Source organism: Zootermopsis nevadensis, unplaced genomic scaffold, assembly GCF_977971745.1.
Source record: "Zootermopsis nevadensis isolate Lab colony 2312 unplaced genomic scaffold, Znev_1.0 Znev_ptg000015l, whole genome shotgun sequence".
In the NCBI taxonomy this organism is placed as follows: Eukaryota; Metazoa; Arthropoda; class Insecta; order Blattodea; family Termopsidae; genus Zootermopsis; species Zootermopsis nevadensis.
Window position 1 is genome coordinate 7,918,825 of NW_028259147.1, and position 14,138 is coordinate 7,932,962.

At 33.7% G+C, this 14,138-nt stretch overlaps 2 protein-coding genes across 7 annotated transcripts in view; one reads left to right on the forward strand and one right to left on the reverse strand.

The window, feature by feature from the left end:
- LOC110833294 (telomere repeats-binding bouquet formation protein 1) overlaps positions 1–14,138 on the reverse strand; it is a 20,219-nt gene continuing 6,081 nt past the window's right edge. The window contains exons 1-9 of one of the 5 annotated variants that reach the window (XM_022071163.2): positions 9,944–10,065; positions 7,944–8,170; positions 7,128–7,340; positions 6,244–6,354; positions 5,670–5,827; positions 4,878–5,055; positions 1,770–4,256; positions 719–817; positions 1–460 (exon numbers count right to left, since the gene is read on the reverse strand). In XM_022071163.2, coding sequence (XP_021926855.1) covers positions 407–460; positions 719–817; positions 1,770–4,256; positions 4,878–5,055; positions 5,670–5,827; positions 6,244–6,354; positions 7,128–7,340; positions 7,944–8,168 — 3,525 coding nt within the window. In that variant the 5' untranslated portion in view covers positions 8,169–8,170; positions 9,944–10,065 and the 3' untranslated portion in view covers positions 1–406. Of the gene's footprint in view, positions 461–718; positions 818–1,769; positions 4,257–4,877; positions 5,056–5,669; positions 5,828–6,243; positions 6,355–7,127; positions 7,341–7,943; positions 8,171–9,730; positions 9,909–9,943; positions 10,066–14,138 lie in introns of those variants that run through there. The other 4 variants (XM_087349263.1, XM_022071162.2, XM_087349262.1 and 1 more) reach the window with 4 other exon arrangements.
- ksr (kinase suppressor of ras) overlaps positions 10,074–14,138 on the forward strand; it is a 21,998-nt gene continuing 17,933 nt past the window's right edge. For both annotated transcript variants that reach the window (XM_022071166.2, XM_022071167.2), the window contains exons 1-3: positions 10,074–10,238; positions 10,407–10,547; positions 13,609–13,753. In XM_022071166.2, the coding sequence (XP_021926858.1) occupies positions 10,074–10,238; positions 10,407–10,547; positions 13,609–13,753 (451 nt within the window). The remainder of the gene's footprint in view (positions 10,239–10,406; positions 10,548–13,608; positions 13,754–14,138) is intronic.

Genomic DNA, 14,138 nt, shown 5'->3' on the forward strand with positions numbered 1-14,138 from the left:
TGAAAATTTGAATCAAAACATTTATTTACAGAATACTGGATTATTATTGTAACAAACTGGAAAATGCACATTGCTTTCTCACTAACTAAACTGTACTTACTGTGAAATTACTTAACTGTAATTTAAAATTTTCTATTAAACATATGTCTGTGCAGATTGTAACAAGATCAGCCTATTAATAAAAAATTTGTATTTTATACTTAATATTACTCCAGTATGGTTAAGTGATTACTTTCATAATACCAAAGCACAGTTTTTATTTACATTCCATAAGCTTTTATTAAGATATATATTTCACTGCACCACAGCCATGTCTTAACACTGCTACACTATGCAAGTATGATTACTGTGTAGTTTATGACATTACTTGAAACAAGTTTTTATTATAAAACATCTGTATCAGCATTCAGTTTATGCTCAGAAGGTTGTCTTGGGTGACCACTTCCTGACATCTGTGAAACTAGAATTGAAAGAATCATCAGCAATAATTGAACAAACATATAAGAACTATAGTGCATACTGAAAATAAAACAGCCTTTTCAAAACAAAATTCATAGAATCATCATCAATACAAAACACACATAACTGGGAGGGAAAAAACAAAAAAAATCCCAACAACAACAAACAAACAAGATTGAATCCATGAACTTGTTATCCTTCCTTATTCTCATTACATTTCATTCTTTTGTGGTTTGTGCCTCATAATAATTATTCTTACCTTGAAGCCTGTGTCTGAAATGATAAATGTACTCCTCCACTTAAGATAGAGATCCTTGGGTGTTCTCTTCCTATTGAAACAATAAGCCCTGCGAATTGCCTGCAAGTAACAAGTACTGGTAATAGTGCAGTATTTGTAGTATAATAAATTCAGTGCAACACTGAGATAGGTGATTTTATCTAATTTTCTGGTAAATATAACTTCGCTTACAAAAATGAGCAGAGTAAAAGATTTGAGTTTTATTTGAATTTTCTGTTGTACACATAATTAATTGTACATTGATTGCCCTGGCCCTTTATAGGGAGAAGACAGTGTTTAAAAAACACAGTTATATTACTAACAGAGGAGAAAGTTGTAAAACATTGTTAATTAATTGATGTGCTAGCTTCAACATGGAACTCCATGACAGAGTCTTTCTTGAACAGTTTATAATTCATCTAATAAGGCCTGAATGTTACTCACAAAAGCCTGCCACTGGACACTAACCTAAGCCAGTTCAATTACATCTTCACATCTTACATGCCCTGCTCATGTCATCCACCTTATTTAAGTAACTAAAGTTTACAAAAAAAATTTAACAGGAAAACAATTGGTTGGTCCACATGGCATTTAATATTTAGATTTAAGACAGATGCCAAGAAAATTTAAAAAATGAAGTTGAACCTCTTATATGGAAAATGTATTACATTCATCTTGCACCTCACTATAGAGAAAAAGTGAATTAAGTTTATGAGAATTAAGATTATACACATTTTTCATATTGATATAAAATCTTTTCATTGATATGTTGTCTCAAATTGCTGATGTCAGGTAAAATTCCTATTTCATAACAAAATGATGTAGGGTCTATCTTGGGAATGTTGGTAGCTGCTTACTTCTATACCATGGTCTCACATGTGATCTCTTTCTCCAAAGAATGCAAGCCTAAGGCATCTTCTAAGTTTTATGGTGTGGGATGTAGTTTTTTGATCTCCCCCCCCCCCCCCCCCCGTTTAGCTGTAACTGCCTAATTCCTATTGCACTAATATATAATTTTTAAAAATATACATGCCTTGAAATCCAGTCCATACTTTGCAACTCCTGCTACAAGATTGTTGAGTTCTTCCTCTGAATACCTTAACATATGGAACTGATGAGATTGTAAATTCTTATGTCTATGCCGTACTGAATTTTTTGTATGTGAAGTCAAACTGCATGGTGTAACTGGAGTACTAACAGGTGTGCATATACTTTTCGTCAGCTTATTTTCTGGTTCTCTTTGTATAGAAGAATTAACACTGCTTAACCAAGGGGATTGTAATTGTTCAGTTGATGCATTAACTTCTTTATCTTGATTTATTATTGGGCTTGGAATACCTTTCTCATTTTGTGGACTTCTGTAATTTGTGTTCTCCATCATAGGAGTAATTTTATCTACTTTCATATTTTGGGATTTTTGGACTTCTAACTCTCCTTGTAATGTATCTTCCTCTTCAATATGTACAACTGTCTTGAATTCCTGTCCTGTTTTATTTATGTCTGTATTATTTACTTGTGTCCTGCTATTCCTGAAAAATTTCTCTCTCAGGTATCTTTTTGCCATATTGACTGGAGTGTGAATTGTATATGATAAACATCTTAATGATTTCTCAACACTTGGGATACTGTTGGCAAAATTCTGTAATACATTGCTTGCTTCTTGTTTCTCTTCCCTGTGAAACATGTCAGAAGAGTAGTGTGCTTTGGGTGGTTTGCTTCTATTTGAAGTGTGTAGTGATGGATTCAGAATTTTAAATGAATCATTTACTTCATTTGGATTAGAGGTAATTTGTTGCTGCTTTATTTCTCTGTGACATGTGTTACAAGATATTTTGGAATGAGAAAGACAGTACTGTGTATTGCTTGTGTTTACTTCATTGGGATTAATTTTCTTTACTTTGGAAGCACACTGCTTCTGGTTTATTTCTGCCTTGCATGTGTTGTGAGAAACACCATAATCTTCATTGGATGATTTGTTGATACTTGGAGTATGTAGCACTGGAAACTTGAAAGTATCTAGTGAATCATTTAATTCTACAGAGTGACATTCTTTTGTGTTAGAAGTACACTGTTGCCAGTTTATGTCCTTCCATTGTGTATTAGGCATTTTTAGACGAGATAAAGAATAAGGTGTACTGAATGGTTTGCTTGTATTTGGTGTATATATCAGGGGATTCAGGAACCTGTTCACTGAACTGTTTACTTCACTGTGATGAAATTCCTTTGTGTTGGAAGTATGTTGTTGCTGGTTTATTTCCTTTTGACATGTATTATGAGAAATTTTTGGATAAGGAAGAGAATAATACATACTGGATGGTTTCCTTGAGTTTGAACTACATACCCCTGGATTCTGGAAAGTGTTAACTGGGTAGTTTACTTCATTTAGGTGAATTTCTCTTGTTCTGGAAGTGTACTGTTGTGGAATAGTTTGTAATAGTTCTTGAGAACTATGGATTTCCTGAAGTGGAAGCCTGCAATCTTGATGAAAATAATTCATTGGCTTTTTTGTACTGTCACAGGTACATACTTCTTCAGATGCCCATGGTATAGATCTACATGTCTCATGGTGCTGACTGGAGTGGATTTCCATTTTTTTGGGAGTATCATGTTGCTGATATGTTTTTGACTGTGTATCTTCGTGAGGCTTATGGCTTTTCTGCAGTGGAATTTTGTAATTCTTAAGATTTTTTGTTGTACTGTAGGTGGACACAATCTCAGATGTCTCTTGTATGTGCCTGTCTTGATGCTGATTGTGCAACACTCTACAGATATCAGATTTATCTTTAGTCAAATGTCTGTCATTTATATCTCTGCCTACTTGCATTGCAGTCTTATTGTTTTGTGTGCGTGGATTATTGTAACATGCTCTGCTGTGGCCTTGAGTGTCATCATTTGCACAAGATTGTCTCTTTTGTTTTGGCAGAATCTTCTGTTCATTGTGATTAAGTGAAAAGCAGGAATCTAAGTTTGACCTAACAAGGTCACAAGTTTGCACTGCCTTGTTCATATGTTTTGTTGGGTTGCCTTCATTAATAAAGCAGAATTGTTTTGTAGAACTGAGGTAATCTGCACTAATTTCATCAGTTACTAACTGGTTTTCTCTTTGCATGTTATTGTTTTGGTCATTAATGATTTCATACTGACATATTCTTCTTTGTGATTTGTCATCAAATATATCATTATTAACGTTACTTTCTTTGTTAGAATTAACATCTACAAATGCCAGCTCTTGAGTTCTTGACTGTTTTTTTCCTTCTATATTACATATATTGATACCAGTTTCATGATGATTTATGTTTCTTTGTGGACTGTCTGGAGAGTAATTATATTTATCTCTCAAAACATTTGTTGCACATAATTTCAAAAGACAATTAGCAGCAACTGTAATCTGTGAATCTGTGTTGAGATTCACAGTTGCAACCACCACAGCAGTAATCCCATTTGCTTGTAAAAATTCTTCCTTGCTCTTTGGAGAATTCTCTACCAAGTGGGTTAATGCAAGCAGGAGGCTGAATTTATGCTATTTACAAAAGAAAATAAATACAATATATAATATACTTCTGCATATAAAGAAAACACTCTTAATTAAACAAGTTATAAAATTTCTTGCTGCTGGTGTATTGAATTCTGGGGGCTACATATTATATACTGTATGGCTTATCCAGTGTTTTGAAAAACAGCATCCTTAACAGGCTTTTACTTTCAGTGGCACCACTTGTATGAAGTTTAATTTCTCATTTCTGTTTCCTCATACTGAGTTGTAATGAAACATTTCTTCCATTAGATGGTAGTGAAACCAATTCACAGTTTACTTCTTTGGACAAAAAGTTTAAATTTTGTTTCATTAATCATATATTCTTTACTTAGAGTATAATTTCCACTCTTTACAGATGTAGTAACCCTTTGTTGCAATAGCTTCTCACAGAATCAATCTTAGTATACTCCAAAAGCCTGTTTTACAAGTTTTAGTTTTTCTGTGTCATTGTGCTATTGCAAAATGTGTTCTTTGGAAAGGATAACACTGGTTATACAAATTTCCAGAAGCAGAAAATTGTTCTGAATGTTTTTAACTACATTACAAATATAAATCCCAAAATAAGAGCTTGTAACAAAACATAAAACAGTTCATGTCTGTACTCACCTGATCTGTAAAATTCTGTAACATTTTTAATAAGAGAGGAATTACACCCAGCACTGTAGCTTGTTCGCTGTTAACAATGTTGCCACAAATGGCAGCATCCAATAAGCAGATAATTTTCACCTTAACAGTTTCTATATTAAGTGGTGCCTCCTGCCAACTTTCCAATGTATTCAGTCCTCTGGAAACAGAAAATAAATACAGTACACTGTCACCACCTTAACACTTTGCCATGCTGAACATTGTACAATGTAAAATGAATTTTTGCATGTCATGTTTTACATTAAGATGTAGTGTATCAAGGGTACATAAGATAATAGTATATTAGCGTCAGCATGCAAGGAAATGAATTGTTATGGCACAGGGCAAAAATAAAATTAATTTCTGCTTGAATGAGGCTGTAACAGCAAAAGAAATATGCACCAATCTGAGTTGAAATCTGGCCTCATTTCCTTTTATTCTCTTCATTCTTTGACCATCTACATTGGTGTCCCCACAATTTTGTAGACATTTCTTGGTTCAATCTATGATTACATATCTATCTCCGTCATAAGCCAGCTACTATCCTTGGCACTTTGTTTTTAATACATTCTACTTATATTCTTATTTTAGGACACAATGTTACAAAACAGTGGACAGAATAACTGTCATAAAAAATTGTAATTACATTTAAAATACTCAAAGTTGTGTCATGTGGTGGGCTTTGGTATCAGCTATTCTGAACCTTAAGCCTCTGCTACCACAGCATTAGTTAGTAGTCAGTTTGTTAATGAAACTTTTAACTTGACAACTTACATGACCAATGTTTGTATTCCTGAATAGGTGGAAAAACTGAGTTGGTTGGTTGGATTGTCCAAGATTATATTGACCAACATGGGCACCATTGTATCTACACATTCTGTCAAGTATGAGTTGAATGCCTCATGAAACCAGTTGTCAAGGAAAGTTATAGCCTGTAATGATAAAATAAGCATGAAATCAAGAGGATTCAACATTATATTTCAACACAAGATAAAAATTGACTTGAAGGAACTGCTGTACTAGACAAGCCACTGTCATGCAGTTTACAGGAAGAGCAAGCACTCTTGGCTGATATGGTGCAAAAACACGTGTCAGTACCTGAAAATATACTCGACCTGCTGTGGGGAAAGTCAGGTCAGTTGTTACCAAGCCTATGTGTCATGAAGTTCAGTCCACATATTCATAGCCGTGCACTTCAATAATGGTTACATTTGTTGTAAACCTTTCAGCTATTGATATGCTTGTAAGTATATATGTTAACAAATTAGTAAGTGAAGACTGGACAAATTCTGGAATTTACACCATGTAGTCTGGTAGATATTGTAAAAAGGTGAAAGGGTATGTATACCTTTGGTATAATAAGACTTGTCTGATGCTGATTTTCGCAGTTTTGTGGGTTATGAACACACATCTTAATAGCAGTACACAGGAAGTACAAACATTGTGACTTTTCTTCTTCCTAATAAAGAAAAGGAAATTTTTGCATTACAGTATGACTTGAGGTTCTTAAAAATTACTTAGAACTATTTACAGAGTTATCATAATATACAGGTTTTCATCTTTCAATTAAAGAAAATATAATCTGCCTATTGTTGTCTTATATTAATCAGAGGGTAAACGTTTTTACACAAAGAGATTACAGATAGAGCTAAATATAAAAAGGTACATTCTGACCTTGTTCAAAAAATACTTTTAGAAGATATTTTTAAAGGAAGAAAATAAAACGGAAGAAATAGGACAGATGTTTAGGGCTTTTGTTTTAAGGTGGCATGAGAGATTGCTGGATGGCAGATATGAATGACAGTAGCTTTTAAAATCAGAATCAGGAAAAATATAAATGTATATGGAAATAAAACAATAGTGACTCTTGACTTCTTTCTTATAATTCTACTTGGCTTATATTTTTGTTTATAGTGCTGCTTATGAAGTTATCAAGCAATGCTAGACAAAGTCATAAGACTGTGAAGCTAGTCATGCCTGTTGTGTTGCTATGAATGCTGCCCAAATTACCATTATTATTAAATACTGTTACCACATTATTTATCACCATATACTTAATCCAGTCAGGTGCCCCCTTTCTGTCCTAAGTCTAACATCACATGCCTCAATAGTTGTCTTCACTTTGTAATGCACTAGCAAGAGGAAGGCTGATAATTATGCAAGACAGTCATTGCTATGACACAACTAACTGTTCATACCAGTTTATCTGAATTTTATAGTGTTATCACTAACTTTAGTATTTTGTTGAATGACTTCATGAAACAGCCATATCAATTGGTACAAGCATCCTGATTCTCGAGCTAAGATCTGGCCTGGAACATTTCCTTCTACAATGCTTGCTATAAGAAACATGGACCCTCGTTTGTGGTTGACTGTGCCTTGTTCCAAATGTTTTAGTATTGTTTTGAACATATGCTGTGTGGTTAATTGCATCTGAAGTTCTTTCTGTAAAATAAAAAAAAAATTATGTGTTAAGTTCCATTATTTATACTCTTGTCATTGTTTACTGAATATGAGATGCTTATAAGCAACAAGAAAAACAAAATAGGAAAAAATAAGAGGTTTGGTTTTATATATTTATGTCTTTTTGGGTCCTTAATTTGTGAAGACAATAGGTGATATTATACTATATTCTTCCTGCTGATATTCATAAAAATAATTGCTGTTTATTCTGATAAAAATTGAAATTATAAACACACTCTCTCGGGACAAAATATAGAATTAATGAGCATTAAAAAGCATATAGTTACTACTACTATATAAAAATGTAACCTTTACTGTCTGTGCAGTATTCCCTACAATCAGTTAAGTGGGCCATATATCACACTACTGTACAGCTAAACTGTTTACCCCAGAGTTAAGTTGTGGCCATCAACCTCACAGTATAAGAGTTTTAACCTCCTGTTACCATAAGACAAATTTTTAAGTTTCTTCTTCAATAACTTTGTGAAACTAGTGGAGTTATGTTTATAGAACCTGATATTTATTAAATATGTATTAATATACAATGTATGCAGCACCAAGCACTGAAAGTAGTATCTATCTTACACGTTGCAATATAGAGAATCCAAGAATGTGAAATGCATTTCCAGCAATCTTCCAGTCATCTTTATCTAAATATTTTAGAATGACTGAAACACCTCCTAGTTTGTGAAATTCATCTTTCATTTCAAAATTAGAAGACAGTAGATGACCCAAAGACTGCAGTATTTTAATCTTATCTTCATTTCCAGATTTCTCTAGATCTTGAAATAGGAGGTACATATGGGACATACCTGAAATACAATGTCATAAAAGGTTTAAAACTCTAGCAATGACATGACATGCATACATTTTCATAGATAATAGTATTTATTCTCACAGTTTCTTATATAGAGATGTATTTTGACGTATACTATAACAAAAGTCATAATTAAAAATAATATAATTATGATATAACTTTCAAAGCATATGATTGTTACCATTTTTAATTCTTATATCAATGGGTTTCAATTACTTCAGATTATGGCTCTTAAAATTTATGACTAATGACAAGTTAAATATTGGTAATGCTGAAACAGAAAGGAACTTATTTTGTTTTGGTAATGGTTATATGACATGATTTAATAAATGCACTTTTAAAATGTTATCTCAGCAAAAATAGGGTTTTCATTATTCTGTTCTTCTATTCAAGAAAGTAAAGAATAAAATCTGTTCATCTGGGATTTTTCTTCTTGTTTCACAAAGGTGTCAGATGTGGCCTCTTACTCTGAGAGTATTAAAAACATAAAATTTGGTAGAAAAATATCATGAAAAACTCTTGAACTCAAAAGCATTGGCAATACAATATCAAAATAAATGGTAGAAGGGTTAGCCATGAAGGTGCAAATTATTTTTAAATGTCACTTTTTTATGAATAAACACAACTGGATTTTGGGACATTATTTTGGCACATTCATTTGTGCCCTTTATTTTCAATCGCTTTTCATGACACTTACCCATCAAATATTTTAACATTTTTAACACCTTCAGAGTAATATGTCTAGTTTGGTACATTTCTAAAACAAAAAGAAAAATTACAAATTGATCAATTTTATTCATACTTTCTTGAATAAAGGACAGAACAATGAAAGCCGTCTTTTTATTGGGACAAAATATATTAAAATGTATTTGTGACATGACTGTGGACAGGCTACACCTGAATGAAGGAGTTGAAATGCTAGTTATAACAGGACAAAAAATTTTGTAAATGGTCACACTAGCAAATAACTGTATTTTTGTACTTAATTGTACTCAGGAAATTTCTAACACGTTGTAATCGTGGTTCAATAAAGAAGTAATAATCCCTGACATGCACTTGAAAAACATCTGCTTTACAGCCAAATTATGATACAATAACTCAAAAGAGCAACATAAAATTTACCACAATCTATTCAAAATTTCTTAAGAAGATATTTAGGAATGTGTTAAATTTTGAATCTACTGACTCCCAGTTGTCATTATTTAGGTGCATTATAAATTCTTTAATAGTGTTATTATTTATAAGTCTGAATTGTTTCCTGTAATTATGATAATTAGATATCGACTCAATATTTTTTTATAACTTGAAGTTGAGCATCATGATCATAGAGCCCATTTGTCACCGATTCAATAGAAACATGATCTTTCCTGAACTATCTATAAAAACATTACTAATGACAGTACTGGAGTAGTTAACTATTGACATGAGATTAAAGGATGTTAGTAGGGAGTACAGACATTGTTTGTGGTAGCTTTCAGTAAGGCAATCAACATTAATGTCACCACAAATGACAAATTCTGCCTTAGGTTTATAAAGGTAATTTATGCTTTCTAACTTGTTTATCCTTCCAGTGTGCTTCTAACGTAAATGCTATACTTTGAAGAAACGTCTTAAAAATGTGAATAATTTAATCATCTGATAACCAATGCGTTTTAACAAAATTATGAACTGCCTATAAGCAATTCAAACACAACAAGCAAATCGCCATCTTTAATCTCAGGTTTTCCGAGAAGACTGAAAATATCGTAAAAAGGGAGATATAACATACCTTTCAAGATGGCGGAGTGTTTTGTCGTGTATTGAATATTTAAGATGTATTTACTTCAAAAACTCTTATTTGTAACATTAAAAGTGGACTATTGGCTGGTTTCCAAATATGAGATATTTCTGTAGCTAGTATGTTAGGTGTGATGGCGGACGAAGTGACACATCAAGAAACAGGACGTGAGATACTGCTGGTTGTGCAGTCTATGATTGACATTTCAGCATATCGTTTGGAAGGATTGAGAACACAATGTGCAACAAGCGCAGAACTTACACAGCAGGAAATAAGAACCCTGGAGGTCAGTATAAGTGTATTTTATTGTGTTATGATAGATGATTTGTGTTATTGTATGCGATAGTACATTTTGATAACATTTGCAAAAATCAGTAACCCTGTGTTAATACTGAATGCCCTTAAGAGTCATGATATAAAAAGTTGGTTTCTGATATAAATTTTTAACTTTTAGGGAAAGTTAATTAAAATGTATGCCCACCAGTTGATGACAAAGGCAAAAATGAAAGATGATACACAGTTTGCAGAGTTGGAACATATTCCATCATTGCAGCAGTGGCTTCGAGTGGTTGGACTAGGTCCAGAATCAATTCTGGTATGTTTTTGCATGCTTGGAATGAGATATATATTTTAAACAAATTTACCTAAGAAGGGTGACTGTGCAGAATGTCAACTTGGGATTTGAAGCTGATGATCAGAAATGGATAATTTATTTTGATATTTCAGTAGATTTTTCTGCTTTGTGTATATGTAGACATTTGAACAGAAATAATTCCGTGAAGCAGAGTCCTTCAGAAGCTAATAATCATTCAACTAAACTACCATTCTTTTATGAAACTCTGAAGTTTATTACCATCTTTACAAGAGCCTGCTTCTTCTTCTTCTTCTTATAGCGTTATAACCCTGTGTGGGTCTTAGCTTGTTTGATGAATTTTTTCCATTCTGTCCTATCATCCACAATTCTTCTCCATCCCCTTACTCCCATCGTCCTCACATCCTCCTCCACGTCGTCTATCCATCGTTTCCGTGGTCTCCCTCTCATCCTTCTTCCCATCGGTCTCCATTCCATCACTCTTCTAGTTACCCTGTTTCCTTCCATTCTTGCAACATGGCCAAGCCAGGCTAACCTTTTGCTTTTGATTAGCCTCACGATATCTGCTCCCTGTATGATACAATCTAGTTCATGATTCATCCTAATTCTCCAGGAGCCATCACTATTCTGTATTGGACCATAGATTTTCCGCAATATTTTGCGTTCAAATGTTCTAAGTTGTTGCTCATCAAAGCTAGTTAATGTCCAGGCTTCACATCCATATGTGACTACTGGTCTTATCAGAACTTTATAGATTCTCAGTTTAAGTCCCCTCCCCAGTATTTTAGACTTCATTAAATTCTGATAGGCATAGTAACATCTATTACCATTCACAATACGTGCTTTAATTTCATTAGTTACTGAATTTATAGTATTAATCTGTGAACCCAGGTAATTAAAATTCTGCACATGTTCAAAATTATAATGCCCTATTCTCAATTTATTTGTGACATTTCTTGCTGCTCTTGTAACTTTCATATATTTTGTTTTCGATTCATTTATTTTTAGCCCCCTTAATTCTGTTTCTTCTATCAATTTTAATACTGTTTCTTCCAGTGCAGCTTTATTCCTGCTAATAATAGCTAGATCATCTGCATATGCACTCACGTGTATTGATTTGATGCCTATATGTCCTGAGATCTCAAGTTTCCGAATAGATGCTTCCAGCGTCAGGTTAAAGAGCATTGTCGAGAGAGCATCTCCTTGTCTAACTCCCATATTGTATTTAAATGGTTTAGTTAGCTCACCATCTACTCTTACTACAGCCTTGGAGTCTTTCAACGTCGCTCTGATGAGCCTGATGTATTTAGATGGTATCCCTAATAGGAGAATATCATTTAACATTTGGTCCCTATTGAGACTATCAAATGCTTGTCTGAAGACAAGAGCCTGCTACTAGATCATATTTTCAGGCAGATGAATGCAATCTACATTCTGTATCTTTGAGATCCATTCTAGTAACATACCAGCTGTGGCTTGGTTTCTGGACTGGATTCTCCTTCCCTGAAAGTTGTCACAGATTTATTCATCTAACATCTATAAATACTGGTCACAAGAACTAATGTTGCTTGCCAAAAATGTATAATTTAAATTGACATGAACAGTTTTCTTAATAGGGATGTTGTATTTTTTGTGTGAAAAGATATATCAACTTGTCAGTTGTTCAGAACTGGGTACTACTTGAACATACCTGAATAAGGTTTTGTGGTTATTTTTTAGATTTTGTTCCATTCCCTCTCCTCTGGCTCCTTCCTTTCATATCCATTTTGCTTGAGACAAAATACCCATCTGAAATAATACTCTGTGTTGTTAGCATTGCACAGGAAGTACTTCTTACTATGGGAGTTACAGATTGTCTAAAACATGTCTTGCAGTGTTATAGGATCAGATTAATTTTAGTGTTGGGTACATATTTTTAAAATGTTGAGACACTGACTGTTTTTATATTGCATCATGTTGATAACGTAATAACCAAAGAAATATTTCACCTGCAAAATTTTTATGTGTTTGGCCACTTTCATATATCATCAATGAGCAGTACCCATGCATCATTGGTGAGTACCTCAACTTCCCCTATTGACATTAATCTCCTTTGCAGTTGATTCAGTGCTGTTAAATTGCCAAAATTAATCCATCCATCTATATAGAATATGTGTTGTGTGGAGGTTGCTGTATGGGTAGTATGGCATGGTGAGCAATTAACATTATTTCTTGAAGATAGTTTTCATTTAGTCTAATTAGGGCCTCATAGGTCCCTGTCTTCATGTGATGCTTGATGGTGAAATGACTTCTGTGCACACATATTGGTGGTCTGTCTCACTATTAGAGATCAGAAACATGCAGTTTATCTGAATTCTGTAGGGTTCTGATGATGGTATGATATAGTTTGTTTTCATCTTCAGATGTATGGGGCTAGTCTCAATCACTGTGATTGAGACACCTGAAGACAAAAATGGATCCTGTTTTTGAAACATCATGTGCATTTTATTTTAACCTTGGATGATGGACGAAGTCCATAAACTCTGATGGAGTTCACCCTTTGTGGCCTGAGAATGTTTCAGTAATCTCTGGGCCTTAGGGAGGGTTGACATCTTTAGGTGTATTTTCTTCTGCTCTGGGCACTTTAGTGATCGTGTTTGAGGTCTCCACCTGCTTCATTGCAACCTTGTGTATTAGTTACTTCAAGTTCCTGATATCAACTTGACCGCTTCTAGCTTTTCTAAACTCCCTCCTGGTGCTTACAGTAAGTCTGGTCCTTTCCCAATGGAGCCTGCATACATGAGAGGAGACTGTATTTGAGGTCCTCTTTTTATATATAGGTTTGTTTGTTCTTTTTGGAACTCAACTTTACTGCTCTGGATGTGACAGTTACCCCATATAGTAATGGACCTTCAGGTTCCATAAAAGGTTGAGAATTTGTTGACTAGCTGAGCATACTGTTAGCTTCTAAAGAAACACTCTTCTCTTAGAGTTATTTTCTCTTCATGAAAATAAACTTTTATGAAATTCATGGGATATATAACTTTGGCATTCACTTTACATTTGTTTTTGTGTGACTGTTCAGTGTGTATGTCAGAAAGTGGAAACACTGGAAGCATTACAGGAGAAGTCTGAGCATGAACTTCGTAACATCCTCAGTGAGGGAAATGCAAGGGAAGAAGAGGTGCGTCGTCTCACCCGAGCCCTACACAATCTTAAGAAATATACAGGTACATGTTAATGTTGTTCTGATACATTGAAGTTAATGTTCTCTCTTTTTCTTATGTTATAAGGAAGATTAGACTTACATTATTGTCATGTCCATGTGCATCTAATCTCCAATCTCTCCAAAGTAACATTTGAATTAATTTATGTATTTTCATGAAATTTAGTATTAACTTCATGTCAGATGCTTTCCATTGTTTTTGCTATAATTCTCTACCATTGGTAATACGAACATGGTAACCTGAGGTGAGTGTGACACGGGTGTCATTTAACTGCAGTTGTATTGATACAACATTTTTTATACAGTGTAAAACAAAAAGTTGGGTGGAATCAAAATTTATCATTCTGTTTAACATCTATAAGCATACCCACAAACTGTGTGTAATAATT